The sequence below is a fragment of the Nothobranchius furzeri genome, chromosome 6, assembly GCF_043380555.1.
Source record: "Nothobranchius furzeri strain GRZ-AD chromosome 6, NfurGRZ-RIMD1, whole genome shotgun sequence".
NCBI classification, from domain to species: Eukaryota; Metazoa; Chordata; class Actinopteri; order Cyprinodontiformes; family Nothobranchiidae; genus Nothobranchius; species Nothobranchius furzeri.
Window position 1 is genome coordinate 74,489,110 of NC_091746.1, and position 27,256 is coordinate 74,516,365.

The 27,256-nt window shown below is 42.2% G+C and overlaps 1 protein-coding gene across 4 annotated transcripts in view; it reads left to right on the forward strand.

Moving 5' to 3' along the window:
• Positions 1-24,211, forward strand: part of man1b1a (mannosidase, alpha, class 1B, member 1a) — a 40,242-nt gene extending 16,031 nt beyond the window's left edge. For 3 of the 4 annotated variants that reach the window (XM_054744700.2, XM_054744699.2, XM_070552558.1), the window contains 8 exons: positions 1,425-1,619; positions 7,178-7,326; positions 8,585-8,773; positions 9,423-9,613; positions 12,770-12,890; positions 18,861-19,055; positions 21,376-21,507; positions 23,871-24,211. In XM_054744700.2, coding sequence (XP_054600675.1) covers positions 1,425-1,619; positions 7,178-7,326; positions 8,585-8,773; positions 9,423-9,613; positions 12,770-12,890; positions 18,861-19,055; positions 21,376-21,507; positions 23,871-24,080 — 1,382 coding nt within the window. In that variant the 3' untranslated portion in view covers positions 24,081-24,211. The remainder of the gene's footprint in view (positions 1-1,424; positions 1,620-7,177; positions 7,327-8,584; positions 8,774-9,422; positions 9,614-12,769; positions 12,891-18,860; positions 19,056-21,375; positions 21,508-23,870) is intronic. The other variant, XM_054744701.2, reaches the window with a different exon arrangement.
• Positions 24,212-27,256: the final 3,045 nt, after the last annotated feature.

Below are 27,256 nucleotides of genomic sequence, written 5' to 3' on the forward strand. Positions count from 1 at the left end.
TCCTGAGCCGTTTGTCTGATGAGTTATTCCGAGCCGTTTGTCTGATGAGTTATTCCGAGCCGTTTGTCTGATGAGTTATTCCGAGCCGTTTGTCTGATGGTTATTCCTGAGCCGTTTGATGAGTTATTCCTGAGCCGTTTGATGAGTTATTCCTGAGCCATTGGATGAGTTATTCCTGAGCCGTTGGATGAGTTATTCCTGAGCTGTTTGATGAGTTATTCCTGAGCTTTTTGATGAGTTATTCCTGAGCCGTTTGATGAGTTATTCCTGAGCCGTTTGATGAGTTATTCCTGAGCCGTTGAGTTATTCCTGAGCCGTTTGATGAGTTATTCCTGAGCCGTTTGATGAGTTATTCCTGAGCCGTTTGATGAGTTATTCCTGAGCCGTTTGATGAGTTATTCCTGAGCCGGTTCATGAGTTATTCCTGAGCCGTTTGATGAGTTATTCCTGAGCCGTTTGATGAGTTATTCCTGAGCCGTTTGATGAGTTTTTCCTGAGCCGTTTGATGAGTTTTTCCTGAGCCGTTTGATGAGTTTTTCCTGAGCCGTTTGATGAGTTATTCCTGAGCCGTTTGATGAGTTATTCCTGAGCCGTTTGATGAGTTATTCCTGAGCCGTTTGATGAGTTATTCCTGAGCCGTTTGATGAGTTATTCCTGAGCCGTTCGATGAGTTATTCCTGAGCCGTTCGATGAGTTATTCCTGAGCCGTTCGATGAGTTATTCCTGAGCCGTTTGATGAGTTATTCCTGAGCCTTTTGTCTGATGAGTTATTCCTGAGCCGTTTGAGTTATTCCTGAGCCGTTTGTCTGATGAGTTATTCCGAGCCGTTTGTCTGATGAGTTATTCCGAGCCGTTTGTCTGATGAGTTATTCCGAGCCGTTTGTCTGATGGTTATTCCTGAGCCGTTTGAGTTATTCCTGAGCCGTTTGTCTGATGAGTTATTCCTGAGCCGTTTGTCTGATCAGAATCAGAAAAGGTTTATTGCCATTGTCAATGAACAAGCAGTTCACAAACTAGGAACTTGTTTGAGTTATTCCTGAGCCGTTTGAGTTATTCCTGAGCTGTTTGAGTTATTCCTGAGCCGTTTGAGTTATTCCTGAGCCGTTTGTCTGATGAGTTATTCCGAGCCATTTGTCTGATGAGTTATTCCGAGCCGTTTGTCTGATGAGTTATTCCGAGCCGTTTGTCTGATGAGTTATTCCTGAGCCGTTTGAGTTATTCCTGAGCCGTTTGAGTTATTCCTGAGCCGTTTGTCTGATGAGTTATTCCTGAGCCGTTTGTCTGACTCTGTTAGTTGATGTCTTCCTGAGGATGCCCTACAATGTGCACTCTGTCATAAATGGAACCATCTTCTTTAGACAATCCAAATTGTAAGCTCACAGTGAGTTGTTGTTATGCTAAATTAATTTGTGTGTTTTTGTCAGTAGTCCCTACTGGACCTGCAGACCGGCTGGAGGCGGTACGCGATGCCTTCAGACATGCATGGAAGGGCTACAAGGACTACGCCTGGGGTCACGATGAGCTCAAACCCATCTCAAAGTCTTTTGGTGAATGGTTCGGACTGGGTTTGACTCTGATCGACTCCTTAGACACCATGTGGATTATGGAACTGAAAGAAGGTTTGAGTCACATTAAGTGATTTTATATTTGCTCACAGAAAAATGACGGATAACTCAAAACCTGCCCAGAAAATGAGCTACGGTAGCATTTTTCAGTCAGCTTTTAGTCCTGCTGTAAACCTGGGTCACTCAAATCTGCAGGTCAAAATATTCCCCTTCATCATGAAATATAATTATAATTTTACAGGGTGTCCGCGGGGTTTTAAAAAGTATTAAAAAGTGATAAATAAAAAGAGTCAAATTTAAGGCCATTAAAAGTGTTAAATTTGGTCTCAGAGGTATTATTTTTTCCAAATTAGGTATTATTTTTTTCAGACTATCAGATGTCGTATTCTGAACATCGACATAGAAATATATTCCGAATGAAATGTTTTGAACGATTATAAAAACAAAACAAGCCGATTATTTGCTCCTCCCGCTTGCGCTGCCTTGAGTTACAAATGAAGCGCTCCTCCCATTGTTGCCAAGTTAACTTAGCGACTTTGACGCTATTTCCAACAGCTTCTCAGACCCCCTTCTTGACTTTTTAAATCTTAAAAGTACCTAGCGAACACCTCAGAAACATCTCTGATAACCCTTAGCTACTTTCTGGATAACTGTCGTCGACATTTCCTGCAGGTTAGCTAAACACTCCGCCTGCACTCCGCACCGTTCTTCAGGACATTAGGAAAGGGAATGATGTAGTGATGTGTCGGTCGCTAAAGAAACTGCTCTCGGAGCCGGCTCCCTGTTGGATTAACCAGAGTGAGTGACACACACACCGCACCTGCGGACTCCTGAGCCGATAAAAACTGCTAAATGTGTGCGTGCGGCTCGCTAAACACACGTGCAGCTTGCCCCTGATTGCTGTGAGACCGGGTTGGGGGTGGGGGGTGCAGCTGTGGTTGGGACAATTACATTAACTGATGGACTTGTAAATAAATAGTTTATAAATAAGGTAGAAATAAGTTCCTCACGCTGATAAATAATAACTAATCTCTCTGAGGACACGGTGCTAGTGCACTCTCCTACAGCACCTTGACACGACTCAATAAATGCTATGCAACATTTAGTGAACAGTAATTTGCATGTATTTGTTATAAATGCCACTGTATAATTCTTGCTGTCAGTATTTGCAAGATATTGGTATTTGGGTCTGTACTGGTTAGACTTAAATGAGTTAAACCAAGGTCTATAGCCCTTGGGTCATAGACTATGAGCTATAAGTATATCGGTCTTTTTATACTGGGAATCAGGAGTTATTTTAGTGATCATCTTGTTTCTTGTTTATTTTTGCCCTGATTGTGCCCTGAGCAGTTTTATGACTGAATAAAAATAAAAAAATAAAAATCTACATAAATTGAAAAATCATCTTAAATAATCGAGATCTCAATTTCAGTCACAATAATCGTGATTATTGTTTTTGCCATAATCGAGCAGCCCTACTTTAGCAAATCTGGTCACATAATGATGACGTCATATTCAGTGGTCGTTCTGCATCATTTCAGGCCTCGTGGTCAACTGTCTGAACCGCTGAACAGAAGTGCCTGGCTTATTTTCTTTTTTGTAATTGAAGTCTTTATTTACTTTTAACCACATGAGAACATAGAAACGAAAACAGAACAGTCAAAAACAAAACAACAACAGAAAAAAATGAAATGAAATAAAATAAAAAGGACAGCTTCCAATTCCATGATAAATTCACCTTTGTATTTTTGGTCTGTTTTCAATACCTACTAAAATGCAACGCAGTACGCATAAGATTAAACTGAAGATGATCGCTCCAACCAAATAAATTCCAACCGTCTTAGCCAAAAACCCGTCCCCATGATTTGTCAAAACCCTCCCTATCATCATTAATCCTAGCCAAAAAATTTTCATATGCCACCATTTTCAGCATATTTTCTTCCCACCTATTATATTCTGGAGGAGATGGTTGCTTCCATACACTGAGGATAACTCGGGCCGCTGCAATCACCCCCACCTTTATAACCACAAAATCATATTTTGAAACCCCAGGCAACACCGACCGATCCCCTAATAAACACAATCTTGGTGACAAGGGTATTATCATACCAAACCACCTACCTATTTTGTTCAATACTTTTTGCCAAAAGGGATAAACTTTCCCACATTCCCAAATAGCATGCAGAAATGTCCCTGGATCTGAACTACATTTCCAACATTTATTACTGGTACTGATTCCCATTCTATAAAGTTTGGACGGAGTGAAGTACCACCTGTGTATTAATTTGTACTGAATAAATTTACCCCTGACCTCTCTTATATATTTATCCGAGAATGACAAAATTCTACCCCAATTTTCTTTAGAAATTGCACAACTCAAATCCCTCTGCCATATAATCCTCAAGTTTTCACATATCTCTTTCTTTGGATTGTTAAACAGTTTGTAGAAAACAGCTGCTCTATGTGCTGTACTGGACAATTCTAAAAACTCCACCATCATACTTGAGCTTTGACTAAATTTTCCTTTGGTAATACAGTCCCTTATTTGTAAATACTTCCAAAAATTCTTTTCTCTTATCAAACCATATTTTTGGATTATTTCAGCGAATGACATAAACACTCCCCCTGAGTAAAGATCACTTATCCTGTGTATACCTTTGACAAGCCATTCCTTCCAAAACACTGTTTTTCGCCCAATCTGTACAGCAGTGTTGTTCCACAGTGAGGTGTAAGGTTGTCTTAAGTGAGATGCTCCACACATCTTATGCACCTCTACCCAGACAGCTTTTGAATACCCGAGCACTGGGTTATCATAAAAGTCTTGTCCATTACTTGCTGAGCCCTGTGAGAGAACATCCAAGGGTGTAAAAGGGCTCACTAGTTCCTGTTCGATCTTCATCCAGCTCAGCTCAGGGTCCGAACCTGTCCAGTGCTTGGCCAGTCTTGACATTTCAAAAGCTAAATTATACAACTTCACATTTGGCAGGGCCATTCCCCCAATGTCTTTAGAGGCCCACATTTTCTTTATATTCACTCTTGGCTTTTTGTTATTCCACAAAAAATCTTTAATTAACTTCTCAAATTCACTAAATATATGTAAAGGAATTCTCACAGGTAACATCATGGAAACATAATTGAACTGTGGGGCCACCATCATTTTAATCACATTAATTTTACCCCATAGCGTAAGATTCAATTTTCCCCACTTATCCAAATTTGTTTTTATCTTTAGGAGGAGAGGTTGCCTGGCTTATTTTCTAAGTAAAATAAATATGTGCAATACGTTGTCAACATCAGTGAGTCTCTAAGTCTATTCTTTTTGTATGTTATATATGTTAAAATATGTGTAAATACGTCGCTGATTAACACTTGCAATTTAGTGTTGTGATGGTTTTAAAAAAATTCTGAAGGTAGTAAAAAAAAGTATTAAAAAGTAGTAAATTTTACTTAAGGATTGCTGTATATACCCTGTTTTAAATGAACTGTTTATTTCTCTCTTCCTAATCTGGATCTTGAATCTTGAAAATCCAACATAAAATATAATAAAGAGTTTTTGTCTAATTGGCAATATTGGTGAAAAATAGGTGAAGCTCTTTACCTGCTTGAAGCCTTCTTGGACTGTTGTCTGTTGGAGTGACGTTTCCTCCAACACACACCACCAAGCTTTGCTTTCAGACTCATCCATCAGCCGGGATTTCCCGCCAGGACAACAGAGGGCGTAGCGAGGTATCCTGCCACCATTACAGTCACAAATTCGGTCCACATTAGTGCATTTACTATTGTGTTCTTGACAGAAGAGTATAAAGCAGGCTTTATCCACGTTGTTACTCCAACAGATGGCAGCCAATGAAGTCTTCACAGGGTATCTGCGTGTCCTTAAAAAGTCTTAAATTAGCTTTTCCAAATTTAAGGCCTTAAAAATCCTTAAAAATTACAAATAATCCTTAAATACAGTTTCCAAAGGTCTTAAATTACCAAAGACCCACTAAACAAGATTATTTTATTTCTATAAAATTTTCATGAATTTCTAGTTAGTGTTCAGCATTTTTTGTGTACGATGTAGGCGTAAGCGGAACCGTACACATTCAGTTGGTTGTGAAAGGGGGCTATTTTTAGATGAGCACATTAGCTGGTTAAGCTAGTGGGAGCTTGAGCCATGGGGAAGTGGAAGTTTAATGGTAACTGGATGGTTAATGCCAAGTTTGCGACATGGTTAGCACCGGTTCCAGGCAATAGCTGGAAATTATAGCTTAAATTTAATATTTAAAAATAGCTTAAATTTGGTCAAAGTGGCCTTAAAAAGGGTCTTAAAAAGTCTTAATTGTGGCTCCCTTACACCCGCAGATACCCTGCTTCAAGTGAGAAGTTGAAACTGTCGGCAGATAAAGAACTTCACCTATAATATATAACAGGGGCCCAATCCTGGTCCTCAGATCCCCTATCCAGCCTGTTTTATATCTCACCCTGCTGATTCAGTGGCTAAATCACCTGTTCGACAGCTACTCAGGCTCTGCTGAACACTGCTAATCACCACTGATTTAAAGCAGGTGTGTTGAAACGGGGATCTTCTAAGACATGCTGGATGGGGGATCTCAAGGACCAGGATTGGGCACCCTTGTGATCCTATTAAATATAAATAACTTCAGATTTCTCCTTTGAGATTGTTAGGCGGACATAATATGCAGATCTCACTTTTTGCATCCTTTTGTGCCGCCGTGGCTTTCTAACGGGGTCGGCAACCTTTTCCCATCAAAGAGCCATTTTTACCCGTTTCCCACAGTAAAGAAAACACTTTCCCGCACAATGTGGGTGGGCCTACCGGGCCAGTGTTTCATTTAAAACATGTTTAAACTATTCAGAACACAAATCCAGGCTCTGTCTCGTTGGATTGTTGTAATTAAACTTTTTACAGAACTAAACTTTACATTAAACAATGTTGAAAAGGATTCGACCATTTAGTTTTCCCCTCATTTACAGTGATAGAGATAACGGCGCAGTGCGCATGGCTCAAACGAAGTCAGCTGAACTTGCATCAGCGGTTCTTCTACACCTGCACGATCACATCCAGCTCTGCTCTTGTTCTCCTGCATTAGCCTTCAAGGCTTCTGCTGTCACTACAGGAGAACCGTGTTCAGAGCGCCTGAAGCTACCCTTCAGGGAGTTTCTGTCACACCCGCTTCTTTCATGCTCCCATCAAGATAACAGGCTGAAGCTATATATGATGCTAACTTACACGTCAATATGAGAGGAAAGAAACCTGTTGAGATGTCAAAAGTTGTTTCTCTGTTTGTTCTGCGGCATGAATGAATCTTTTCTTCCGAGGGAGTTTTTTTTACATAATTTCTTGACGACTTCTTTTTCCAAAGTGTTCAAATGAAGACAACTGGACTTCTTTGGTTCCTTGAAGACGTTTCGCTTCTCATCCAAGGAGCTTTGTCATTTCTAACTGGAATATGGGAGAGTCAATATTCCAGTTAGAATTGACAAAGCTCCTCGGATGAGAAGTCCAGTTGCCTTCATTTGAACCCTTTGGATTACCGTGACCTGGATGACGGAGAACCTTCACCAGCATACAACTTCCTTTTGTTCATGGTTATGATCTGTCTTGACAGAATTTTCTGAAGCAAGAAGCTGGGTGGAGAAGGAGCTGTCCTTTAACAAGAATGTGGACGTGAATCTCTTTGAAACAACCATACGAATCCTAGGGGGCCTGCTGAGCTGCTACCATCTAACAAGAGACCAACTCTTTCTGGAAAAAGCTGTGAGTGGAGATGAGAGACGTAGCATCTTTAGTGTTAGTAGTTAACAGAGCGTCACCAGAAAGCCTTCCTGCATTAAGACTTCATAACAGTGTTTAATTTGTAAATCAAACATTCCCGGAACGTAAATAGTGACGTCATACCAAAGTTCACTAAAGGCCAAACTGATGCCGGAACACGCATGGTGGGAGGTGGGGTATCCGGGTTGGTTCGCTGGAGTTTTTGACAGTTAAAACTTGCGCCCACATCTTCAAAGTTAACACACATTTCTTCTAACAGCAGCAGTTTTTGCATCTTTACTGTTCCCTTGCTTCAGCCCTCTCCCCCCTCCCCCTGCTTCAGCCCTCTCCCCCCTCCCCCTGCGCAGCGGCCGCAAACTCACTGATGCGCCTGCAGCCTCTCGGAGTTCCTGCTGCTCTAAACATTGAAAGAATCATTTAATTTTCTGTTCCTCACTTCTGATGACCTTCAATGGTGTCTGTTTGTTGCAACCAGCAGGTACAAAAACTCACTTGTTTTTATTTGACTATTTTCTGTCCTGTCTGTTTATTATCTTCCTGCATCTCCTCTCAGTCCTAAAGAGAAACTGCTACCTGGCTTCATATTTTTCTGTCTTGGTCCTTGTTTACTCACCCGTATGTTACTGAAGGTGTCTCATCCCCCGTTACATGCTGCCTACTAGCTTAGTTATTTTCTTCTGCTGTTTAACTACTGTTTCTTAGATATTCTATAATATCATACTGTTATTACGTATTTTATTTATAAATTATATATTTTATGCTCTTGTTGCACAGAGCATGTTCATGATGAAATATTTCCCCTGAGGCAATAAAGTTCTTATCTTCTCGCTGTGATGGTCAAATCCTGAAAACAATGTAGTGAATCTTCTGGGCTCTTGATGACATGAGATTTTATTTCCAATGTTTGTAAAATCAATAGACTTGAAGCCATTTTTGTGTTAAAGTGGATTAGCCGTGGCGACCATCTTGAATCCGGTACATGAGCACCAAAAGTTGCATCTGATTGCTTCCTGAAGGTTATCTGACACAGATGGAGGAAAACTTTATCGCTCACCGCTCAAAGAAATCAAAATAGACGAAGACTCGTTTGTTTCATTTTTTAAATATTTAATTTTATCTGGAAACATTTGAATAGAGGAACACTTTTTCCTCTTTGGGTTCTTTTTGGACACATTCTGATTAGTAAACTTTGAGTAAATAAACAATACTTTAATATTGTGTTTCTTCTTGTCATTTAAAGAAAGACATCGGGTCCAGGTTGATGCCTGCCTTCAAAACCCCCTCAAAGATCCCGTTCTCAGACGTGAACATCGGTATGGGAACGGCTCACCCGCCTCGGTGGACCTCGGACAGCACGCTCGCTGAAGTCACAAGCATTCAACTGGAGTTCAGAGAACTGAGCCATCTCACCCAGGACCCCCAGTACCAGGTCAGAACCACAGAAATGTGTGAAAGTTTTTGAGGTCCTAAAACAGTTGGAGGCTGAATATTGCATTGGTTTAGTTGGAGGTTTTAGTTAAAAATCCTACTTGTGTGATTAAAGTAACAATTTTGAACCATACTCAGTCTAAAATCCATCCCAGGAGGAAATTATGAGCAAGTCCAGAGACCGTAGCATCAACCAGGTAACATCTGACTTAGAAAAGAACTTCTATCAAAGTCTATTATGGAAATTCCTGAAAAGTTCTAAATCTTTATTTACTCTAAATGCAGTATTGCTAAAAGTTAAGATGGGTTAATTTAGATACAATTAGGTTAAATAAAGAATTTCTATGTATTCCATGGTGTGTTTCTCCTTTTGTATTGACCTCTTGAGTCAAGTCATAACGATTGGGGGCTCATCCGGGATTTGAACACAGGGACACCAAACACGTTTAGATTTGGGTTAATAATCTTTCTTGTTTGTAGCCATTGTATACATCTTACCTCTGTCCTCAAAATCCATAACTCCTGTTGATCGTTTAAATTATTGTTGACAAAGTTTTTGTGTTTTAAAACTTTTTAGCAAAAATGTGATCCGCTTAAGTCTTTACTGTTTAGTGTTACCGCTATAACCTATAATCTCTTTATATTCCCAGGAAGCTGCCAATGAGGTGATGAGGATTGTGCACAAGCTTCCTGGGAAGAACGACGGTTTGGTTCCCATGTTCATCAACACCAACAGCGGCCAGTTCAGCCACAAAGGAGTCTTCACCCTTGGTGCCAGAGCCGACAGCTACTATGAGTACCTGCTGAAGCAGTGGATCCAGGGAGGGAAGACCGAAGACGAGTAAACCTTTCTTTTAAATGTACCAGCCACATAAAAGCGTTTACTTGGTAAATGTCAGGTCTTATTTTTTTAGAGACATCGGAGAAATGCGTCCAAAGCACCGCCTCCTAAAACAAGTGAAGACAAACATCTTGTGATTCTATTTTTAGAGTCCGTGAATGCTAAAGGTATAGGTCAAAGGTAGGATAGATGATCCTGGAAAAAGCCGATCAAGAAAGTTTTATTTTGAAAAAACACTTCACAGGTTCAGCCCTCTTGCTTCAGGCTCCGCCCCAAGTGACGCCTCCAGAATGCTGGAAGGATTTTGTCAAACAACCCTAAAAACATAACACTGTCTTACTTCTTCAACCTGTTGTTGGACTATTTTCTGCCATAATTCCTAAAGAACCTACACAACAGCTAATGAGCTTCCAGGCATCGGATGGACTCCTCATAGTCCGGTGCCGGTCAGGAGTTCTCCAGACTCTGACCCCATTGAATGTTTAAGAGACAGAACCTCGACCGAGCTGGGTGGACTGGGCTGATTACTAGGGATGTGAATCTTAAGGTTGGTTTATGCTTGATGCGTCCGTGAGGTCCGCATGGCTCCGCGCGGAAAAATTGCATCATTTTGCGTCATTTTAACAGCCACGCCCCTCCACTGTGCCTCCGCACAGCCCAAAATTTCCGCAACGCGCACTTAGGAAATTTTCTAACCACGCGGACGGTCGGACGCGAAAAAACATGGCGGACCGGCAAGAACTAGTATGGCAGAGGTTCGTAAATACAGACATTTGTATGATTCAGCTCTCAGAGATCACCGTGATCAACATGTTGTTAATAATTCTTGGAGAGAAAAAGCTCGCACTGTCGGAAAAGACGAGGACGCTGTTAAAAAATGCTGGAATGCCGTGTTGTAAACAGTAATTTCTACTTCTACTACGGTGTAATGTTGGATGCATGCCATAGAGCTCCATGCTGCCCCCTACAGTTTGGGAGAATATTGGCTCACCGCAGAGACAAGCCACACGAACCATAAACGCTGCGAGTTGTGAAGCGCGTTCCATCCGTGAGCCGCATCACCAAGCGGAAAGTAAATGCGTCACGCATAAACCAAGCTTAAGAGAAACTCACGATTTGATTCGATTCCGATTCTTGGGGTAAATGGTAAAATGGTAAATGGCCTGTATTTGATATAGCGCCTTCTAGAGTCCTGAAACCCCCCAAGGCGCTTTACAACACAACCAGTCATTCACCCATTCACACACACATTCACACACTGGTGGGGATGAGCTACAATGTAGCCACAGCTGCCCTGGGGCGCACTGACAGAGGCGAGGCTGCCGAGCACTGGCGCCACCGGTCCCTCCGACCACCACCAGCAGGCAACGTGGGTTAAGTGTCTTGCCCAAGGACACAACGACAGCGACAGACTGAGCGGGGCTCGAACCTGCAACCTTCCGATTACGGGGCGAGCACTTAACTCCTGTGCCACCGTCGCCCCACGGTGGAACAGGGGTGCCGATTCGATTCAGAATCGATTCTCGATTCTCAATTTAGATCGATTCACAATCAGTATTAACAAAGAGTGTCAGCTCCAGGATGAACTACGTTGTTGTACAAGTTAGTTAAAGCTACGGGACATTTTTATTTGACTTTAACCCTTTGATGCATAATGGTCACTGCAGTGGACAGGTACTCAAAATTGTTATTACTTTATTTTTGCTATTAAGCACAGCTGTTGAAGACTTTATTGCATGTGAGCCCCTCCATTTGGACTTCAGTAAGTCAAGCCACCATATTTCATGTTCAGAATGCATGCTGTCCACCGAGATGGACATGTAATAAATTATTTGTAAATTAACAAAATGTTACAAAAAATATTTGTTGAAATTTGTTTCATTCACACCTAAAGATGGATGAAAAAATTTGTTTAAAAAATCATGGCTGAAGATCTCATAATTCATGCATCAGAGGGTTAAACTGGTCATGCTCCAAAAATGCAAATTTACAATGTAAAATAAAGTGATTCTGAAATTGTAAACAGAAACAATCTTTTGACCAAAAGACAACATTTATTTTTGCTTACCTTGTAAAATATAACAAATCTGTAGTTACCTAACAGTAGCTTTGAAAGTAATACTGTCAAATACTTTTCAAGTATGTGTAGAAACAAGTTACATGAGTAATCCTGAATACTCATTTATCAACTTGGATAATATGAGAATCTCAAATTAATGAGTATGGAAAAAATTACATTCAAGTGCCCTCTTATCAGCAGATTCAAACATAAATCATCTCAACTTATGGGAGCACAAAAGTAAACGGAGTACGGACTCTCCTAACAAAGATCAAATAAGTGCGTCTCAAACCTGTAACATAACACATATTTCAGTTCTTGGAATCTATTCTGAACCTTTGTGAATCGATTCTGAATCTTCATAAATAAGAATCCCGATTCAGACTTGAATCGATTTTTTTCAGCACCTCTACTGATTACACTGGGGGACCCCCGACCCACCTACTGCTGCTCAAGCCGTGTAACCATATAACGGTTTAGCTAGCTAATGTCGCTAGCCCAGCTCTGGCTTCACTTCATGTTAAGCTTCTCCAAGCTGAGAATGTGTGATTTGTCCACACAGAGGGGTATGTGCAGAGGGGGGAGGGATTATCAGAAGGTGTTTGCTACCAAATGTGGGCGCAATTTTAATTGTCAAAAACTCCAGCGAACCCCCACCCCCCCCCCCCACCCCCGCACGTCGGAAAAAAACGCTTGGTAACCCATCGTTAGTTTTAGCCGCTTCGGGTGTGTGACGTCATCAATACTAGTCAAAATCGACTAGATTTTCATTACTTGACTGTCAACTTAAAAAAAATTAAGCCATGCAGCCCCTAGTTTGCATTCATAAAACAAAAGGGAGTAACTACTTTTTAATACATCCTATCTTCACATATTTATGGAAACTTTTATTTGATATTTTATACTTGCAGCAGCATGTTTGGGGGTTTTCATAATCAGAGACGGAACATAACGTAGTTTTTCCAGAACGTTCCCATCGTTTTGAAGTTCAACGATGGATATGATGGAATTCTGATAAGTAAAGTCACTCCAGGTTGGATGAGTTTTCCTGATGGACCGTGGTGGTTAACTCTCTTCCTTCTGTGTGTTGGCAACAGGTTGTTGGAGGATTACCTTCAGGCTATCGAGGGAGTGAAAAAACATCTGGTCAAACAGACAGGACCCGGCAGGTTGACCTTCGTTGGAGAGCTGACTCACAACGGCTTCAACCCAAAGATGGTATGGGTTCCCGGTCAGATCAGTGACTCCTTTATACTGTAGAGTTAGCATACATATGTATTTTGGGTGCTTTTTAAGCTCAGTATACAACACTACATTTGACCAATAAGATGTGAATTTCTAAATAAATATGGAAATCCAACCTGATGGATCTTTGAATGTTTAACCAGAAGAATTAGGATTCTTTGTTTATTCAGGGATCGTAACACACTTATTATACGTATTAATTCAGACAGTCGAGTTTATAAAAAGTAAGAAATTTATTTTCTAAACAATTAAAAACATGACAACTAGGAAACTGAGGTGATGAGTGTATGATGGGCGTAATGTGATGTGTGAATGTGATGTTATCAGAACCCTCCTATCTGAAAGAAACTGAGTTCTGAGTGGGAGTGAATTTGGTCTGCATTAAACTAGAAAGTTAATTTCTAATAAAACGGCATCAGACGCAATCTGTCAAGCCTACGTACCCTTTCGGAGACCCCCGTTGTAGATCCGGAATGTCAGGAAGTCTGTGGACCCCAAAGGTACTGAAGTCCGTAGGAGAAACCGCAGCACCACTAGACCGCTCTCGAGATGTCTCCAGGTCACGACAGGTAGTTGTTTGCGTCTATGGAAGCACTCTTAAGGAGTTGGAGCTGTGTCAGCTTTGTTCTGAAGGAACCGTTTGCGGTGTCAGCTGTAGCGTGCAACAGGTTTTGACAGCTTGTCAAAAGATGCGATGGGAGAAGAGTTTTCCTCCGGTGGCCAGTCCAGAGTTCGGCTCAACTGACTCACGAGGAAGTGAGTCCTGTTTTAATAATTGAAATATTTTTGATTTACTGACAAATCAGAATTTATAAAGAAGTGTTGACAAACAAACCTCAGAACCACACCTTTCCCAGATACGGGATGCTCTGACTTGTGGATAAGAAAATGTGCAGTGACGTTAACTTTAACTTGCATCATGGAGATATGGTGAGTGTGTGCTTGTCCAGTCACGTACGCTGATTAAATATATGGGTCATATGTTTCTTTTCATCCTTATTAATCTAAGCACAGATTAATCAGAACATTGTTATTATTATTCAGCCGTTATTGTTCATTCAATCATGATTATTTACGTATTTCATTGCATCATCCAGTATTTGTTATTATAACGGTTCATTCTTATAAAAGTTTATTCGTCTTGTTCTGTGAAGCAAATTAGATAATGATAAGCGGAAGCTTGAGAAGGACCTTGGTCAAGCAACAGCGCCGTTCTTGCAGATTAAAGGTTCCAGTTAAGACTTAGGTCTCCACATGACCGGATACTGAAGAGGTCAAACTGTAGATGAAAAACTGACCATTTCTGGACGCTGCACTACACCCCGGAGAATCCCCCTAGATGAGTTCAGGGACCCTTCTGGGAAGATGAGGGGGAAAATACGCTGTCTCAATCATCTCAGCTATTGTCTCACAAACTAGGGCTGAACGATTTAGGAAAAAATCTAATAGCGTTTTTTTTTTCTTCAATATTGCAATTGCGATTTAATTCACGATTATTTTCTCAATGGGCTTTTCTCATTTTTCAACTAACGGAAGCAAAAAAATAATAATTCTATGTAACTTGTACTGAATATGCACAAGTTTATGTATCTACATATTTATCTACATATCATATCAACATGTTTATTTGTTTACATAAACACTCACAAGTAAAAACAAAATTTTGTATTTTATGGTGCAAAGCTTTGCAGCCAGGAGCGCATCCATTGAAGGACCATAGGTATTGGCGTCAATGGTGAAAATTGATTTGCAGGAGTTGTGTCCCATTTATTGAAGTATTTTGATTTTAGAGTTTTTGACGTTTTGTCCGTGCAGAACTTCCGTAGTTCAATTTTGTTCATAGCTGCTAGCCAGTGGAGTTAAAGTCTCTTACAGTTTTCTAGCTTTACTAAAATATCTGTCTTTTCTTATTTGATTAATAACAGTTTTTACTTTTTATTAGACTCCAAATGTAATCATTTGGCACGCTCCTAATTCGTAGTTTGTAAGAATGTAATCGGCGATGTTAGCATTAGCATCCCTATGGGTTTTTCAATTATATTAGCATTGTGCTAACCACTCACTGCCAGTCAAATTGCAGCCTTTGCGATTAGAAAATCTCCTTTTGTCGCATCGCAATTTAATTGCATATGAAATTAATCGTTCAGCCCTATCACAAACGGATCCTGTAGGAAGTTTGTTCAGATGGCAGCATATCACCGTCTTTTTGGCAGTCACCGATTGGCACCAAAAGGCGTCCACAGATATAGAGATTAATTATGTGAGAATTTTTATTCCGTAAAAGTACGCCATATTTTACTCCAGATGTGTTAATGGGCCATAGCCCAAGTCTCTTCCCCTTCTGGTCGGCTCATGGGTATCTGAACGGAACTATAAAAGTAGTTTTTAATCCGCCTTGCCTCCCGCCCTGAATCACATGTTAATGATAAATAACTCTGTGTGCTTTGACTGTGTCTGTCTTTGAGATTAGCTTGTAAAAGTTGGTACTTAAAATGACTAGCATAGTTGCTACTTATCACATGGCCAGATTGACGGTGTTTTTCTCTGTTTAAGGCGCCATTTGTCATCCTGTAAGAAGGATGTGAAGCTCGCAGCCATTTTTCTTTTCCTAGTCTGGCTCGACGTCGTCAATTTGGTGAGAAGAGCATTTGGAGTCTTCTTCGTGTTTGCGAACAAAACCTTGAGTAACTTTTGCTGCCTGTCAGAAATAAGCACTTTCTTTAAAATTCTTGGACATCATAGGCGGAATCCATGGCCCATTTCATGGACCGGACGTAGATTGGTGTGACTTGGGCGGTATAGAGCAGCTGTGTGACAACAGTGGTGTTCAACGACCAGAAGAAACGGTTGTTACTGCGCTCCACAGGAGACCACAGAGCAGCCAAAATGATGGCGTAGAGCAGGGATTCCCAAAGTGTGGTGTTCCGTCGCGCGCGCGCGTGTCCTCCACGTGTGCCATAGCTTCATAATAACAATGCGCCGAGCTTCAGCACTCTGGCCTGTGCACGCGATATGTTCCGTATTTGATCATTTTTAACGGTGTTGGAGAAATCTGAAGGTGGTGAGTCATTCTGGCAGATTGTAATTAACACCTGTCTCATGCAGGTGTTCTGACATTGTAAACCTCACACACAGAACATTGTGGATGTAACAAAATAACAAGAAATGATTCCCATTCAGGATATTAACAGCGCGCTGAAGATCTGAAGTTCAGAGTGCGTCTGTCAGAGGTCAGACGCGTTCCGGCTGAACCACGGCTCACGGGTGCACAAGTGAGCACATCTGGGCTGGGCAGAAGTCATTTTACAACATTGGTTTAAATAACGCGAGACGCGGTGACTTGAGCGGCTGTGCCGCGTGCGCGCGCGCGCACACACGCACACAGATTCAATAAGCGCACACGCTGCTTTAACTCCGGCCGCTGTCAGACTGAAGGCAGAAATGAACGCTGCCTCCACCGTGATAAAAACTTTTAAGAGGTTATTTTTCATTCAAGGTCAAATTAAGATATTAGCTTCTGGGATGAGTCGGGTCCGCTCCAGCCAGTGACTCCTCATGAACCTGACTACAACTCACGTTACTGCAGCACTTATTCCAGTCAGCGTGGCAGCGGATCGCAGATTCAGCCACACCATAAAACAGCAATAAGTCGGTCTGAGGTAAAAGTGAACATCATGGCTATATCTTGTCCCCTATTGACATTTGATTACGCACAAGTAGGTGATCAGTTCAGGTTTACGCAGAGCAGAAGGAAGGAGAGCGCTCTGGCCGCACAGGTTAAACGTTCCTACTTTAAGAAAACCATTAAATTGCATTGTTTATGTGCTACCTGGGCACTCTAAATATTTATTTAAAATGAAATCAAAGGAAATTGTAATGGTATCGAATGTTTATTAATTACTATTTAAAAAATGAAAGTGATGGGGATTTTTTTTAACCCTCTCTGTTTAGCTTGACATCTGATATATATAGCCATGCGCCGATGTGGGGGCGGGGCGGGGGGGGGGGGGGGCGTCGACATGGTCGGGACATAGAAGGGGGTGCGCGGCTAAATAAGTTTGGGAACCACTGGCGTAGAGGAAATTCTGCGGTGTTTCTTCAGAGACGTGATCCTTCTGTTCCACTTCAGGAAATCGCAGTTTGTTTGGTGACTTCTACTGCTATCCTTTCCCACTGAGTTACAACCAGTCATCACGAGTTACCCACAAGTCCCCACCAGCGAGTCTACTGGGCCATGTCCAAATACATACCCCAGTTCAGGTACTCGTATGGTTCCAGAAGTGGTCCAGAAAGTGGTCCAGCTTACCTGGAAGTTCCTATAGAGGAAATGGGCTCAACATGTCGCATCCTGTTGGGAAGAGTGTGTGAGCTCACATGGATACTGACCCAAAGCCGTAAGGATGCAGGCGTTAATTAAAAATGGGTACACTGGTCTTCTGACAGGACTGCACGGTGGAACAGTTGGTTACGATGTTTCCTCAGAGAGGACGGTTGCTGGTTTGAATCCTGGCTTCAGCCTTTCCATGTGAGGTTGATGTGTCCCAATGCATTTGTGGGTTTTGTCTGGGTACTCTGGTTTCCTCCAATAGAGCACCGGACATCACGTAACTCTCAGAGAGTAGACGCCATGTTGGCAGGCAAGAAATGTAAACAAAATGAACGGGATCGGCTTGGATTTGACTCCGTCGGAGTTTACTTCACACTTTATATAAAACGATTTCTTCGGTTTTAGTCAGAAATTAAATAGACTAAACATCTCCGACCCTTACCGTGCCCCTGGGATACTTTTTAAAAACGCCAGAAGCTGTCAGAGCGGACTTCTTACCGGATTTGAGATGCCCTGACATTTATAATTTATAAAACTAATCAAACAAAAACACAAATAACAGATTTACAAAGAAGTTTAAATAGAGTGCTGTGCTGTTTGAATGTATAAACTGAACGCCAAGAGAAATCACTAGTCTGATTTTTTTCCGTGAATAACATAAATATGTCAGGCAGGAGCGTCTCAGGATCTGTCTGAGATCTGTCTCAGTGAGACAGATAATAGCAATCCAAAGTGCTTTTAAAGTGTCATCTGACAATTGATCAACCATTGCTTAAAAATTAAATACAGCTTAGCCGGTTAATTGCTGTGATCATAAAACACGTAAACGGCAGCACGCAGAACTCACGAGGCCACGTTTTACATGATGTTTACTTGTTGCTATGAGTAATAAGACAGAAAAAGCCCCGCCAAAATAAGTTTAGGAAGCCCACTAAGAATCGTAATAAAAGCATTCAAAATAAATACCATACACAGTTGAGGAAACGTTGGTTTAAGTACCTGATATGAAGCGGTCGCTGCATAAGAGAAAACCTTTACTCTCGGGATCCCACAGCTTCATTTTAGCAATCAATCAATCAATGCTTTATTTATAAAGCGCCTTCCGCAACCCTGTCAGGAAGCCCAAGGCGCTGCGGAAGGCCTTAGCCGGTCACTAGCGCATTTTACTGCAATGATCCAACGTTTGCGGCACTCCGGATCTTGGGGAATCCTGTAGATGGCTCATTCCATGTCGTCCGCGTCTGTTCTGCATCCTGGGGCACAACAGGAATCTACCATATTTCCTGTCTGATTGAGTTTTCTGACAATAACAAATAGTCCAGCTGCCGGCTTCTGCCTGCCAAGATGGCACCGTTTTGATTTGAACTGTTGCATGCCGGGAGAAGTGACGTCAACTCCCGGAGCTCTATAGACTACAAACGTGTGTGTCAGCTTGACTGGACTCTCTAAATTGTCCCTAGAGGTGTGATTGAGTATGTGACTGGTTGTGTGTCCCTGTGATGGACTGGAGACATGTCCAGGATGTCCCCTGCTTCTCTGGAGAGGTATTCCATCTTGTTGTGACCTTCCTTATAATGAGTGAGAGTTCCTGACTTCCTGTTGGGTCTTGCATGTAGGATCACCTGGTGTGCTTCCTGCCGGGAACTCTGGCTCTGGGGGCCCATAACGGCCTCCCGGGGGACCACATGGACCTGGCTGTGCAGCTGATGGAGACGTGTCATCAGATGTACCAACAGATGGAGACGGGTCTGAGTCCAGAGATCGCTCACTTCAGCCTGCACGCCGGCGAAGGACAGGATGTTGTTGTCAAGGTCAGATGTGGTTTTCTGTTCCGTCGTTCTTTGTCCTGTTAACCCATTCACCCTTTTCTCCTTTTGCACTTCAGTTTTATTTTTAATAATTTTCATTCATAGTTTTATTTCTCATTTTAACTCATTTAAATTAGTTATTATTTTTTTCTAAGCGCAGTGGTGCAGTGGTTAGAGCTGTTGTCTTGTAGCAAGAAGGTCCTGGGTTCGATTCCCAGCCTGGGATCTTTCTGCATGGAGTTAGCATGTTCTCCCTGTGCATGCGTGGGTTCTCTCCGGGTTCTCCGGCTTCCTCCCACAGTCCAAACACATGACTGTTAGGTTGATTGGTCTGTCTAAATTGTCCTTAGGTGTGTGTGTGTGTGTGTGTGTGTGTGTGTGTGTGTGTGTGTGTTGCCCTGCGATGGACTGGCTCTCTGTCCAGGGTGTACTCTGCCTGATTGCCCGTTGACTGCTGGAGATAGGCACCAGCCCCCCCCCCCCCCGAACCTGCGTGGACAGAGCGGGTTCAGAAGATGGTTGGATGGATTGTCTTTTGCAGCAGCTTCATCTTTTGTTCCTCTTCATTCTTGCTTTCAGTCATTTTTGGTTGTGTGTTTTTGTTCTTTTCATACTCGCTGACCTACCAATTTTCTTTAATTTCTTTCAATTTAATTGATTTTCCTTAGTTTTTCTTTTTCTTTCAGTTTTAACTTCTAATTCTTTAAGATTCCTTTCCTTGTTGGTGCTGATAAATCCTTCCCTCTTATGCCTTCTTCATATTTTCTATTTTCTTTCTATCCATCTTTGTTTAGATCTATTTTTGATCTATAATTCTTTATTATAGCTTCTGCAGAACCACTTTTTGGTTAATTTATGAATCAGAACAGACACAAATTGATTATTAAGTTAGATTATTGTTAAGGGACCTGCTGCTCTGCCAGCAGGACTATTATTGTTCTTCATCAGAGGATTCATTCTCTTTATTATTCTTCCACAAACATTAATGCGGCTCGAACGGCAGCGCGCACCCCCACAGACTATACATCAAAATGAGCGGATCGGCCGTGGGAGGTGTGCTATTACTTTTATAAGCGTTTTGATTTACAACGGCTAAATCATTAGCAAAGAAGTCTTTAAAAATTATTTTTTTGACACTTTGCCACTCTACATTTGCATAAAATTAGCATAATTAACAATTAAATATACATATATTTATTATTAGATTGCAGACCCTCTAAAGAGGCATTTTTACACATGCATGAACACTATCTTGTGCCAGGTCCCTTTTTAAATTTTCTTCAGGAATTTTCTAGTTGTTGTTATAAAAACACAGAAGTTTAAAGTGACAGTGTGTATTTTTCCTGGCATTGTGGGGGCAGTAGATGCCTACATCGTTGCAAGCAAGCTATATTTTTGTGTTGGAGTAAGACCTTACCAATGGATGCCCATTAGGGTCAAAAAGGTCCTGGGAGTGCAAACTTCAGCTAAATGACAAACACATTAGACTCCCTTTCGTCACTGGCAATGAGTAAAGAGGTAAATGTGTAAAACAACTACGTTTATTAATGGTGAAAGTTTATAACCGTTTTGTGTTTTGTCCTCAAGGGCTCCCGTAGAAGGAAACATTGCATCTAATATGGCGTCGCTCAGAGACTTGGATCCAGTCCCATGTATTTTAGGCCCTATTTTCATGGTTTTATGTTACGAAGCTGCCAATATTTTTCTACAACTGGGCATCTTTTCATTAATTTTCAACCACATTTTGATGGCTATTTCCAGAGATTAACAATAAAAACTACACATTGTCACTTTAAAATCTCTTTCAAGAGAGCTGGTCTGAGATGGCACCAGACATTTAGACGTGACAACGGGAACAAAACATTAGATTTCACATTTTAACAACATTCAGTAAATTATAGTTATTTTTTAGTCTTCAGCCTGTCTAAAGTAACCAGAACCCACGATGACACTCTTCAGCTGTTTGAGAAGGTTTGACTAAACATAATTTTAATTACCAGCTCTAGATTTATTTTGGTCACCAGACAGTCATGCTTGTGTTTTGATCAGCGAGCTCCGTATTAGAAACTGTCCCCTGCTAGAAGATGTGTGCCATTGGCTCTCACTGACCGTATCGCCATTAGTTCAGCTCCATGATGTGAAATCTGAGTGTTGGCTTTTAAACATCCCGTTTGTTTCCCGCCTTCCTCTCCCTACGGGGGAGTACAGGACCGTTCAGCTGAAGCGGTCAGCCCTCGGCGCTGATGCTGCTCCTCATAAGTCGTCTGTGAAATGCTTTCTTCTGCTTGGTAAAGGTCAAACTGAACTGCTGTTTGTCCTCCAGCCTGCTGACAGACACAACCTGCTGAGACCAGAAACGGTGGAGAGTCTGTTTTATATGTACAGATTCACCAAAGACACCAAGTACAGAGACTGGGGCTGGGACATCCTGCAGAGCTTCAATAAATACACCAAGGTACAAACCGCTGCTGTTCCTGTCTTAATGTCAGGCCTCCAGCCGTGGCCGCTTTCAGGTCTCAAGTCGTCTCTTGTCCTTTAGATGATCGCTTCAAACTGAATATTGAGCCAAAAGTTCTCCAGTTTTTTCAGAATTTTGCTTCCACTGCTTTTCCTCTAATTTCATACCTGAGCTTTTAAGGTGGAGGCAAAAGCTAAACTCAAGGGATGAGCCAGTGTTGTGTTAAAAGCCCTGTTACCTGCTGCTTTTCACCAAGACACGATTTGTTGTAAAACTTGGCAAAAGCTGGACAGAAGGTAGGAATTTAGTTCCAACAAAGTGCTTCTCCCAGATGTTTGTCAACAACGGTATCTGGTGCACGCTCGCATCTCCTGTGAGGGCCGTTCTCAGGGCTTTTAAAAAGTGCTCAGGGTCATTAAACACGCTTGAATTAATTTGGGGTATTTTCAAGTTTTTAAAGGACTTAAATTTTAATAAGTTAGAAACCGTTACAACCTTATCTGGGGTGCCAGTCAGGTTTCCCTGCTTGAAATGCATTTAATAACAGTTTAAGCGGTTCTAGAATTTAGAACCACCTCTGTGCGTTTCGAGCGTTATCCGTTCTTCCATAATCCGCTGTTGAATTGTGATCGGCAGAAGCTTTTCTGGTTCGCGCCTCACTTTTTTTTACAGCAGAGGCCCAAAACGATCTCCTAACACATGGATGTTCTGCTTCCTGATCACGTGACGTATGCGGATGAAGATCGGCTTTAGAGCTGAGATGTTCGTTTTCTCGAACGCAAACCACCACCAGCAGGCAAGGTGGGTGAAGTGTCTTGCTCAAGGACACTACGGCAGCATTCTGTCTCATTCTGAGAAAAGCGGGATTAAGTCGTCATAAACGTAAACACACCTCCTTAAATTAGCATGTCCCAACCCACCTCAACGTCTGCAACGTGACATGGCTAACTGCAGAACAGCGCTACCCTTAGCCACCGCTAACATCCTTGTTGGATGAGAGGAAACAAAGAAGAATGTTGGAGCACACAGAAAGTCCCAGGATGTTCTGGGAATATCCAGACTATGAAGGAATGCCAGAAAGCCTCGTCGAGACTCAAAGAACCGTTTGCTGTTGTTAAAAATAGTTCAAGAGCCCATTTAAAGGTGCCGGATGTTTCAGGCATTGTGGAAGGATGGTCCTGCAACATATTTCATTCATAGCTGGCTGTGGGGATTGTCAGTTTGTCTCCTCTCACAACAAAGGAAGGAGGGACGTGACTACCATTTACCATCAGTGAGTGTGGGGTTGCCGTGTCTCCTGCGAGCTAATGCTGCAGCGCCAACACTTGTAATTTGACCTCGGCCGGCAAAAAGCTCCAGAGTTGTTTAAAGTAGTTTCAGTAACCAAATTTTACCGCGTGATGTCATTTTTATTTTATGTTCATTTCTACATAATGCACCTTTAACCCTCTGGAGGCAGGCGTTAAAACCTACCTACCTGGTTACTCCACACACGTGTTTCATGAGCATTTTTTAACTCAGAAGTTCCCCTGAAGGACTAAAGGTTGGTTTATGCTTGACGCGTCCGCGAGGTCCGCACAGCTCCGCGCGGAAAAGTTGCGTCATTTTGCGTCATTTTAACAACCACGCCCCTCCACCGCGTCTCCGCACGGCCCAAGATTTCCGCAACGCGCACCTCGGAAAATTTCTAACCACGCGAACGGTCGGACGCGGAAAAACATGGCGGACCGGCACGGCAGAGGTTCGTAAACACAGACATTTGTATGATTCAGCTCTCAGAGATCACCGTGATCAACATGTTGTTAATAATTCTTGGAGAGAAATAGCTCGCACTGTCGGAAAAGACGAGAACGCTGTTAAAAATGCTGAAATACCATGTTGTAAACAGTGATTTCTACTTCTACTATGGTGTAGTGTTGGATGCATGCTGTAGAGCTCCATGCTGCCCCCTACAGTTTGGGAGAATATTGGCTCACCGCAGAGACAAGCCACACGAACCATAAACGCTGCGAGTTGTGAAGTGCGTTCCAGCCGCGAGCCGCATCACCGCGCGGAAAGTGAATGCGTCAAGCATAAACCAAGCTTTAGTTGTTCGTCCTTTTATCAAAACTTATTTTGAGCCTTAGAGAGTTAAATAATCACCAATGTAAGGGGCTGGAAAATGTGGAAAACTCCCCTTGGAAGTCTTTGAAAAGAGCTTGAATTTGGTAAAGATTTGGGAGTCCTGAAAGTGGGGGGGGGGGGGGGGGGGGGGGGAATGTCTGTTTGTCCTCCACTTACCTGATTTGATGAGCTGTCGTCATGCAGAAAAAAGGTCAAAAAGTTGAGAGTAAAACCCAGAATGAACTTTGGTTCTGCAGGTTCCTGGTGGTGGCTACACATCCATCAACAACGTCCGCGACCCCATGAACCCTGGACCTCGGGACAAGATGGAGAGCTTCTTCCTGGGAGAGACGTTGAAGTACCTGTATTTGCTGTTCTCCAATGACACGGAGCTGCTCAGCCTGGACAAGTATGTGTTCAACACCGAGGCCCATCCTCTGCCCATATGGCCCACTCCACCTAACTGAGGTCCAGGAACACTGAGCCAGTTTCTCCCGGTCCGGGACCGACTGCTGTTTAAAGCAGACCCACTCTGTTGGCTTTGACATGTGGAGGAACTTTTTTTTTTGTTTTCATAATAAATCTTTCCTAAGGAAAATGTTTGTGACAGAGCTGGTCTCTAATATAAAAACTGTGTGCAGTTCAGACCAGGCTGGCACTTTGCTACACGGTGGGTCGATTCTGGTGGCTTTTCTCTCTTCAGTTCATAAGCTGCATCGTTGTGATGGAAGGATTCATTTTACAGGTGGTTTAATCAAAACTCTGCGATCATCCTGAGCAGAAATGAAGATTAAACATCACATCTTTAAAAAAAAAGACAATTGTAAATTAAATTCTTTATATTTTTCCTGCTGGATCTGGAGGATTCCTCAAAATCAGTGCCTCTAGTTAAGATTACACAGGTGATGATGACGATCGTGTTTCTGATTCACATCTTTATTTATTTAACTCGGCTGGTTTTTGTTTTCTGTCAAGGCTAATCCTGATGTAGACCATTTTTCTGTGATTCAACTCTTAAAATGTGATGAAGTTACTGACTTAACTCTAGTTTACATCACGATTTAGTCTCTTTTTGTTTCGGGGGGCCGTGATGACGCCATTTAAACGTCAAACATCTCAGGATTCTTTGTTCCATGAGGAGTTTGTCCATTTTGTACACTAGAATGGCGCCGGTTTGATTCATTTGAAAATCCTCTCCAGTCCTGGAGGTGGTTTAAAGAGCAGCCTGTGTAATCACGGTCACATTGTAGCTCGGTTTAGGAGCGATCCTGAACATAACGTCCAACATTTCTGCCAATTAAACTCTTCTTCAGGAAATCCCGCAGACAAAAATCCATTTGTGGTTCTAGGTATTAAAGTGCAGATGAGATAAAAAGAAATCAGTTCTTCTCGATTGTGGAGGTTAAACTCCCTGCTAGCTACGCAGAGACGGGGTTTTAGTGTTTACAGTCCAGGGGAGGCGGGATCCAGACTACCTGGATGAGGATGAACGGGCCGTGATGGTGCAGCTTTGCCCCGTTCGGGCTTTTGCATTAGCTCAGCAGCATTTATCTAGAGCTGAAGGGAAGAAGCAGCTGAGACAGGAGCAGTCATTTGTGAAGCCTAAAATGGTTTTGAGGGTGTTTTTCATGAGGAAATAACGGTAGAACGTGGTCACGAGCTCCAAACAGCGGATCTTTCATGATAAAGGACCTCATAAGTATTTACTTTCAGGATGGATTTTTTTACAAACCCACAAACCTCCTGCAGGAAGTTTAATGTCAGGCAGCTAAAGCCTGGATCTCACCGGGCCGGCTGCCGGAGACGCAAAATTGAGAGAAAATTGACTTTTTGAGTTAGTCAGAGAATTGTGCTGAGATGTTGCTTAGGTTACTAAAAACTTCAACAGTGGTGTAAAAACTTTTGTCCGAATTCAGCCGTCTGAACTGGCACATTTGACTGATTTTAGTCGCAACCTTGTTTTGTTTGCTGTCAGTTACACAAACAGATTCTCCAACTGAGCTGGGCGACGAGGAGTTCAAAATCAGGAAAGATCTGAATGTGTCGACAGTCGTCACACACGAACACGTTTCCGCCCGGACCGTTTTCGATGCGACGCTCTGAGCCCGATCACTTTAGTGTGTATTCATGAAAAAGTTGTAATAAAGATGTTTACATGGTGATGATTTTAGCTTTAGTCTGGCTTACACCATGATTAGCTTTAGCTCAATGTTAGCATTGCTAGCACAAGTTAGCTTAAGGCAGCTAGTTATTAGTTAAAGCCATTCAGTTTTCTTTTAAGGCCGCTCTAACAGACGGGAAATCGTGTGGTTATATTGTTCAGTAACAAGTTCGTTCAAAAAGCTAAATCTAAATGTGATAAGTTCATGATTTCACTGTAAAAAAAAAATCTTGCTCATTTTGCTGTGTCACCAACCCGTACTCCCGAATCACAGAAACTACATTTACAAGGATTCCAAACGTCTGCGGGTTCACTCTTTAGGCAGAACTTCAGCTTGTTTCAGATGTTCTGAACGACACAAATCCCTTTTTTGTTTCTTCAAATACGACCTAATCCGTTTTAACAGCTGGTTCTAAGTCAGACTTGATCAGGCTTTTCCGTCATCAAAGTGAGACAACGTCACAAATCTGAATCAGTGACATCACACGGGTTACTTCATGTCTATAGACGGGACAAAGGAAGTATAATGGAGGTGTAGTTTAATGTGAACGAATTGGTTTTGAGAGAAAAGTTATGTCCTGTGAGAATGAGGCCCTGAAGCTCATGAGATACTGGTTTTAGTGGTTTTGTTTTCACCCAAGGACCGTAAAGGTCACACTTTACCTGCTTTCACAGCGTGTTTAATTTTGTGCTTCATTGTCGATGTTTAGAATAGAATAAAACATCCACTCTGGGAGTCTGGAGGGTAGGGAGGAGGGGTATTTATAAGTAGTTTCTGCTCATTAAGCAACCATAGACAACTACCGTTTATAAGCTTGACCCTCCCATATAGGGTTTGTGATTATGACATCACCGACACGGCCGCCCCGTTGGCCCCTGTTACTACTGACAGCGGCGCGCTGAGTCTCGTACTTGCAACTTGATTTAATCTCATTCATTTTATCAGTTATGTTAGGCAAACATGGCAAGTCATTGCTGTGTCGCGGGGTGCATCACATGATCGCCAGGGAAAAAGGTGGAAAACAGGCTAACTTCACTGTTTTCCTGCTTGGGGGCATAACCATGAGAGCAAGTGTCTAACCTAACGAAGCCTCTGTTGGGTTGGATCGCAGCTGTACGGCAACCAAACATCAACTTCCAGAGTGTTTTCATTCTGGTGAGTTACAGATGGTGTACGTTTTTTTATAAATCATTTCTTTCCTTCACCCCCGACATGCACGCATGCACACACACACACACACACACACACACACACACACACACACACACACACACACACACACGTGTTTTATGGGTTTGTGTGGACTACGTTTTCTGAGTTGTTTGTGTGGACCCTGACTTCCACTATAGCCAGAATGGTGCAAAATTATGTTTAACTCTAGGTGGGACAAAGGAAGCTTCCTCTAGGATTTTGGTTGTGTGGACCGGGTAAATGTCCACACAATGTTGGTCTCCCGTCAGGGGTTGGTCCACACAAACCCA